At 33.7% G+C, this 8,942-nt stretch overlaps 1 protein-coding gene across 1 annotated transcript; it reads right to left on the reverse strand.

Annotated features, from left to right (window-relative positions):
- Positions 1-3,848: 3,848 nt before the first annotated feature.
- Positions 3,849-8,554, reverse strand: Smp_060620 (hypothetical protein; the record flags this gene model as incomplete). Its single annotated transcript, XM_018794226.1, has 4 exons — positions 3,849-4,078; positions 6,354-6,569; positions 7,798-7,960; positions 8,535-8,554. The coding sequence occupies 4 exons, from the start codon at positions 8,552-8,554 to the stop codon at positions 3,923-3,925; spliced, it is 555 nt and encodes a 184-aa protein (XP_018648660.1). The 3' UTR covers positions 3,849-3,922.
- Between the last annotated feature and the right edge of the window lie 388 nt (positions 8,555-8,942).

Consider the following 8,942-nt stretch of genomic DNA (forward strand, 5'->3'; position numbering starts at 1 on the left):
GACATTCAGAAAACCTATTATAGTTAACAAGGCAAAGACCAGTCATTTGATAATTAACGTTTCCACTTTGCATTTTGGTCAAGTGCTTTTTAAAAGGAATTTCGTCATTCTCAATAGGATGGTACATCCTCTGACCCAGCAACACTTGTTTTGGTAATTAATACAATGTCATCTGAGAACTGTTAGTGTGAACGGACATCTGGCTATGCACATCTGTAAGCACTATAGTAGTGGTAATATTACATCCGTTGTTTGTTGACTTCATATAGTTATGCACTTTCTCATGCAGTGGCTGTGTTTATGAAGATAGTTCGAAGTGGTGTAAAATACTAAAACACTGGCCAACGATATTTACCTACTCACTTACGTCTGTTACTCCTTGTGAAGGAGCATAGGCTTTCCATTGGCACTCTCCATCGAACTCTATTATGAACAATCCTTTCGAGTTGCTATTCATTCTTTTGATGTCTGCTTCCAACTCCTGACGCAATATGTTCCTTGGTCTTTCCCTTTTGCGTTTCCCTTCAGGATTCAAGGCAAGAGCTCTCGTCGTTCTGTTTGATGATTTCCTCGATGTATGTCCTATCCATTTCCAGCGTCTTTCCCTAATTTTCTCTTCAGCTGGAATTTAATCTGTTCTCCACCACGGTAGGTTGTTGCTGATGGTATCCGGCCAACGGACATTGATTATCTTGTGTAGACAATTGTTTATAAATACTTGTACTTCTTTGATTATGGCAGTTCTCCAAGTTTTTGGCTCCGTACACTAGAAGTGTCTTGGCGTTCGTATTGAAGATTCTGACTTTGATGTTGGTTGACAGTTGTTTTGAGTTGTAGATGTTTTTGAACTGCAGGAATGCCACCCACTTGAAGTGGCCTAAAGATAATGGGTATTCACTAAGTTTCACGATGAGCTTGGTCTTCTGAATTGTCATATTAATGGTGAAAAAGGTATACCAAGAGCTAGAACTGTTTGTATGTATGGAGTTCCCAGTAGTCTACTAGATGTAAGTATCTGTTTAACTTGTTAGCTGGATAGCTAATGTGCACTCAAAAATTTTACTTTTAGGTACAAATAAGGAGAACCTAGTCCTAAAAGTATTCAAAATTTAGTGTTGGCTTTAATAGCATTAAATGATTGAGAAGCTGAAGTTGTGACTTCAAGAACCCGTTCCATTCGTTGCGTCTTGCTGCAATAGTTCGCTCATAGACGCTTTCCTTGTTTCTGCGCTCCCCTTTCAATAAAAAAGATTTATTCATTCACACAAATACTATTTTTTCTTAGTCGACATAATTAAACTCTGTCGAAATCCTCCTTGATCCTAAGAGAACTAACCCAATCTATCTGGCTAGAAGATAAAAGTCAGATACTGTGTTCTAATTCTCATGAGTTTTCTTTGTTAAAAAAGTAAAGATAACTATTTTACATTCCAGGCATTTTTAACTTACTGTATTCTGACTAGTAGTATATTAAAAAAGCTGACTATAGTATTTAACATTCATATAGTAGCTATAAATCTGTTTTAAGCACAAAGACGTATGGGGTTTTATTTATTATGTCACTCTTGATTGAAACATTTCTCAAAAAAACCTCAGAATGTTTTACCGAAGTCGTTGATCCATTGGTGCTGTCGATGAACTAAGAAGCTTCCAGTTTACAAACTGACCTAAATGTTAATTAAATTGACTTGCCCCCAAATGCCGTGGTACGGCCGAGAGTGGGAAGAGTCTGCTCTCTCTCTCTCTCTGGAAATGCTCTCACATGGCCACGCGTATATAGCCTCTGCCAGGGTAGTCCTACTCACCGCCTTCTCGTACCACGGGTGTTGTTTACGAAATTGAGAGGACGAGAAGCGAATGTGCGGCGCTTTAACTGGGTTGGTGATCACGGCGAGTCCACCTAGGGGAGTCGGAAAACCCTGATTCCAAAGCAATGATGCACATGGGCTTCAGTATCCCGAGGCAACAAATGGCGTATGAACCAGTCGTCGGTCACCGGCTACCATGGGACTGCATCTCCTCACGACGCTCCACTACCTTGTGGATTAGACCTTTAGGTCGAAGGCTCTGGGTGTGGCCCCCTAGGAAAACCACGTGCTTCGGTTCGGCACCTGTTCAGTATCACAGCCCTCACACAAATCAAATGAGATTTGTGTGTCACATATGTATCTGGTTCCCCTTTGTACTAATATTTATGTGCTTAAATAAATAAACTATCCCAGCAAATATGTAGAATGGATTTAGGACTAAAGCAGCATAATAATAATAGTTGCTTTCTAAAAGGTATTGTGGAGCTTTAAAAAACTCGAACTTTAAGTTGAAGGGTTATTCTGAGTATCAACATAATTTCACAGCACTAAAAAAGTCGTATGTATTTCTCGAGTAGACTAATAACCTTGTTATAATTTACTTTCCAAAATATACTACACCATATTACTTAGTTATTCAAATAAGTGACCTAGGTAGAAAATATGTGTTTCATTATTCATATAACTAGAATACAACGGAAAACATATACGAGTTCCTTCGAAATGGTTTAGACAGTACTTACTGAACAGATTAAATAGACAATGAAATAAAGTGTAAGTTCAGGGACGTGGAGAATTTACATAAGTGGGTAAAAGCTTGAGCTTGTAGTTGGACTGTCAAATTCGGTGGATTAGAAACTCCCGATTCCAGTGGCAGTTATTTACAAGATGGAGAGAACAGATGTTTCCTCCTAGGTTTATTCGTCCTTGCTGTTATAAAACATACATTCGAGTTATCAAGGTAGACTTATATTTTATAGAAAAAATACTATCGAACACAAAGCTTCATTTTATAATTAGGATTACATTGTATTGCTTGACTAATATATTTCGTTTAGTCTTCAATAATCCGAATTCTCCATTGAAATGCGTAGAAACAGAAAATCATAGTTGAAACATTCTAAAATAAAGTATAGGAATTACGATTTTCAATAGAGTTTGTCACATTAGTCTCTATGGTCAACAGTGAATATTGATGAACTTTCTTCAAATATCTTCAAGTTAGGTAAAATATATCACAGTGAATAGTCAGATTATTTGATGTAGGTACAATTTGTTTTAATTTAGGCTCTTGAACTAGAATATACTACTGAAAATTCAATGGGTCATCCGTTCGTTCAAGCTATAGCAGCTCACATACAATAGGCGTTTGTTCACATCTAATTTGGTTAAACCCTTTTGTTAACTTATTTAACGGACAGAGTCATTCGTACAATAACAACCTATCTATACTATTGTATCTTTATTATGTACGCTTGAGAATTGTTTACTGCCTACGCATATATTCATTCTGCTAGCCTTACTATTAGTCGCTTAATTGATTCGATGATTCATTTATTTCCCTATGCATATATGTACATCTTAATCCTCTTCACTGCCTCGCTTACTCGCTGACCCGATCATTCGCTCGCTCATTCGACTGGCACGCTCACTCGCTTGCTTTACGGCACTACTCTTTCATGCTTGCTTAACAATTTTGGATATCTGTGCTTGGTTCAATAATAAACGCAATCAACACTTCGTATTTGCCTTCTGATTTATACACCGTTGGGGCGTTATCGAGTAACGGTTATCAGGACGAACAATATACGAAGTTTAAGGATAATATCGACCACCACAAAGCAATGAAACTAATAAATTACGAATCTTTTCTTATTTAGTGGTAAATTATTAGCAGAACACTTTATATTACCCTTGAACAACTAACCGAGCATCAATTTTATGTATTCGAATGCATTGGTACTGCCACTTTATCAAATAATACGTTTATCTCAAAAACCAAACACAAATTAAATTCTTTAATAAATTTGACAATCAGGTGGAATTAAATTGTTTTTTTATTTAAATAATTAGAACAAATTTTTGTCAAAATAACCAACTCTTTAAAAGTATTACTATCGGATATTTGAGGTCTTATTGCTGCTCTCATGTTTACATAGTTCATTAGAATTAACAATAGATGATAAAATGAACAAAGGAATATCAAATGTTTCGTCATTTAAAAGAACCAGATCGTATAATGAACTGAATAATTCCACTTTTTTGTCATTCTGTGAATACAAATAAATAATAAATTGAATAATATAGGAATCATTCTTCATACATAGAATGGATTGAAAAAATTAGTGATTCACGTAGAATAAATTAAATAAGTTAAAATTTTATCCTTTAATTTAGGGAGATATGCACATTCTAGGGGAATGGTTTACCAACATCAGGAAGCACAAATAGTTCTATTTTCAACTCAGTTCAATTACAGTAGGTCAATAATATAGTTCTCTCTCTCTCTCTCTCTCTCTCTCTCTCTATATATATATATATATATATATATATATAGCATAGTAAACTCTGCCAATTACTAATGACTAATTTACATGAAGTAAGTGCTTTATTTTGAAATGATAATATCCAAAGGGTACTACCACTAAACGAACTAAGAGCACATTTAACAGAAGAGTTCTATATAAAATATAATGCATGTAATTACAAACACTATTACCATAAATACCGACAAGAATCTATGTGACCTCTAACTCAAAATCGACACGAGAACAAGAGGTAAAATCCATACTACACCCTAAATTTTCCACATTGTTAACACAGTGATAGGTCAAGCGGGTGGAGAAAGATCACACCCTGTCGCAGGAAAACCTGGTAATTGAATAAAACAAACGTGGACGTGAGTGGATTATTTATCTTGCCAAGGTCATTACCCATAAACTTTTATCTGAACCAGTTTTGTATATATATATTCATGACTAATATACATATTAGCCCCGTTTCGGCAACAAAGTTTCCTACTCTTCGCCTTATGTTCTGAATACCTGGCTGAATAAGCATTAGTAAACGTGTACTAGTCTCTGAACTACATTGTCACAACACAAAACAATAATCACTCTTATGATGAAAACAAATTTAATAGTGATAACCAAAGAATCGTTTGATAAAGAGTCCTGACAATCGATATTTTATGTAGAGGACAAATTAGAAATCCTGCGTTCCCAAAATATTTATTTATAATAGGATGACCGAATTGTTAAGTAAAAAACTTACTTGATTGAAAAGCAACATATAAAGGAGGTTTGTGAGTTTTAAAGAACAATGCCGATAACAGTATCAAGAAGATGCTTGATATAAATGAATTACATCACGATAATATCAGCGCAAAAATCAGTAATAATGGACAAGTACAAGTTTATCCACAAAAAATTGAGGCACATAATATGTGACGGTAAGAGACACGTATTAACCTTCATAAATTCAAGTGCTTAAATCGTTGAACTATGTGTCTTCAAATGAGAAACAATGTAACTACTATAAAAATACCTCCAAAATATACTATAAGTGCTTACCATACTGTAATAACAACAAATACGTTATCAAAGGATATTTTAAAAAGTCAAAGAGAATTAAACATAACTTGAGCACACTATGTTACACAAGATAAAATTCTGTCACAGGTTCTGGTTAAACTTACAACATCTTAACTATTGAATACAAATTAAAAAGTCACTTGAGTAACATCACATTATTAGTTAATTTTATTGAATTTAAATATATAGAGAGATTAAGTTCGAGTTAATATTCCATTTTTATTTTCATTATTATGTGAGCGTTGAGAAAAAGCACCTCACCTGAAAGTAACAAGTCTCTATTCATGTTTCATTGAACACCAGATTGGCTGAAAACTGAACTTTCTTTTTTAATTACAGTTTCGAATCACCAATACAATGTATCAGTTGAACATATCTCAAATTATTGAAGTTTTGAAGATATCTTACTTATAAATCTCAACAATCCTATGAAATTTGATATGTCTCGTAGATTGAACGCTATATTCGTTTCCTAAGCTATTCTGGTAACCCACAGGCTAGAACTACTCAGCGACTTGAACACCAGAGAGAAGACGCAAGTATGAGAGAAACACTTTAATCTAGGGTTCGTCTTTGTACAGAAAATCATGGGTATTTATAGATGTTAGAGTTTGTTAAATCAACATCATATTTCGGTCAATCCGTTAACGACATTTTATGCTACCGACCAATAGTAGAACGCCACGTTAGAACTCTAGAACGTTCCATCATACCCTGATTGGCTAGGGCTCTTCGGCTCCTTTTTGGGCCTCTGGAGGCTCTGTTGAAGTTCTCCGGAAGCCGACTCAACAAAATTAAGTCAAACTTTTTTTGACTACTTCTCTCAAACTATAGAGACTGACAGTTTTAATATCAATAGCTGAAATCCACATTTACAAGAAATTTACAAAAGAATAAAACCCATTTGTAAAAGGATATTTTATTAAAAAATGAGCCTAAAAAGAATACTTACTTTTTCATTTAAAAATCCTATACGAATAACTATAACTTGTTCATAAGAAAATTTTTCCATATCATCAATCATCTTTGCATCACTAGTTGAATCACCAACAAGTAGAATACAAATTCTTTTCGACAGAACGGTTTCAAAATATTCAGAATTTTGTATTACATTATACACTTTATTAAGAGAATGAATAACAGGATCTTGAAACCCAACTAAACGACCCTAAAACAATAAATTTACAGATATCTTAACATTAAAAGACGATATAAGTCATAGCGACTAAGATACATAAATTATCCAATAGTAAAACACGACATCAAGACGACAACACTACTTTAAAACTATACTGGCAAAAAAAGCTCATGTACAGTATATAAAAATAAGGATTTAATCTCTAGTATAAAAAGAGGCAAATTTTGAACCAACGATGTATTAGGAATGTAAAAGTAACCATAGGAAAAATTTCTTACAATCACAACACTTAATGTTGTTTTTTACTATAACATCACTCCAGTAACATAGTCGTGTACATGAGAGTTACTGTGATGTGCAGTTTAAGTAAAAGAGTAATAAATTATCATTTTCGAAAACAGTTATTATGCAAATAAAGTCTAAAACTTGTCTGTTAACAAGAAAAGTAATGGTTTAAAAACGTTGAGATATCCAAGACAAGAGTTTCTGCTTGCTAGTCACATTTGTTGATTAGACAACAGTGCTTTATGACGAGTTCACATCTATAAACTGGATATAACTAACACAGCAAGGTATGATAAAACCTGACTTTTTTATTGCAGTGGGTCAAATGGACTGGCCCTCGAATAAATCTAACGGATTCAAAAGACCAGGGTATGAGCTACACTCCAAATGTGAGAGCTAATGATCCTGTCCAATTTCTCAAACCGACATTGATGTGATGGGCTTCGAACCTGAGAATTTCAGCTGTTACTGGAGTCTAATGCAGTGCACCTTTTCCTACAGATGTGGGATGTGGTTGTTATTATCGAACAAGATAAAGAAACTCTAACCAATCACAGATAATCAAGTCCAATTGTTTACAGAAGTTGGAGGCTAAGATAACTGCATTAGTACTTTAAGCCACCAGAATATTTAGCATACATTAACAGAATACGAACTGTTGAAGAATAAAATAAGTGAGAGACTAGTAAGAAGTGTTTAGATTGTTTCAAGAAACATTTTGTCCACTATCTAATCCTTAATTCACGTAGTCTCTCTTCTTGATAATAATCTTTCAAACAAATTATGTATTGGAGATTAATAAAACACACTGTATATCTACAATTGTCTAAATAAGTAGGGAATTAACTAAACCCTCATATATCTAGATAACTTTCAGTTCGATTATCAGTCAATTATGTTAAATTATCAAGGGGTAATCCAACAATACTGAGACTCTAATTATGAAACCTGTCAAAAGAATATCATTTCTTACTTCAGGATTGAAGTCCATAAAATTTGAAACAACACGGACATTTTCTAAGGATACACCTGACGATGTCAGAACTGTTTCTATAACATTTCCTATGCCTCCAGAGAATATAACTAGTGGTATGCTGAGCTGAGCCAACTTATTTACAAAATCAGTTGCATTATTCCTAAAATTAGTGTAGCAGTTAAAATTGGACAAAAAAAATGAAATTTAAGGAATACATAAATAAACAAATTTAAGAATAGTCAAATTGAAAGCTATCTGGACTTTAATATACTAGTTAACGTCTGGATGATTTAAAACTTGAAAAACCGAACAACTAATAAAATAACTAAAAAAACAAACGAGATATTGTATATTTGATAGTGTTTATTTTGTAATATGTTTGAGAAAATAATTCCATGAACGAAAATATTATTGTTCTTGAACATACGATCGAGTGAAAATGTTCGATTAGATAATGGGATGATGTCTCAGTTGACCAAATAATATCTTTGAATATTAAGTTGTAAATATAACCAGTAGTGCAAAGTGTACACAGAGAACATCATATTTTTTAGTACAGCCTAATTAAGAACCTAGTTGAGTATGAAAATCAACTATCAGTATATTGATAATAACAAATTCCGAAACTAAAATTTGTCTCAGAACTTGCTCTAAACTAACCAAGATAGCACAAATAGAGTTACGCGATATTTGGATCCAACAGACAAACATTTTGGTCTCCAGAGTTTACTCACTTCTCACCACTGTATATCATATTTGCGGTTGAATTTAAGTCTCAATTACTCTTGTCGATTATTCCGTTTCTATTTTTTTCTTGTAGCACATTAACCCAAACAGATACACTGTTAAGTGATTTTTTTGAACGCGAAACGGATGTGAATAGAAAAGTATGTTTTTGGAAGACCACACATATACTTCCAGTGTACTACTACTTTGGTTTTAAGGTTTTAAGAAAATTGAGGGAGCGAGCTACTCTTTTTATTTACATGTTTAAGATATTTTCTGTTTGAAACTAAATACTGACAACTTTCAAGTCAGATGATAATTCTGTACGTTACTTCGGATCAACCAAGGTCAGCTACTGTAAAGAATACTGCAGCTAAGTGATTCATAGTACAACATTTTATTTTGTCAACCATGTA

This window comes from Schistosoma mansoni, chromosome 1 (genome assembly GCF_000237925.1).
Source record: "Schistosoma mansoni strain Puerto Rico chromosome 1, complete genome".
Lineage (NCBI taxonomy): Eukaryota > Metazoa > Platyhelminthes > Trematoda > Strigeidida > Schistosomatidae > Schistosoma > Schistosoma mansoni.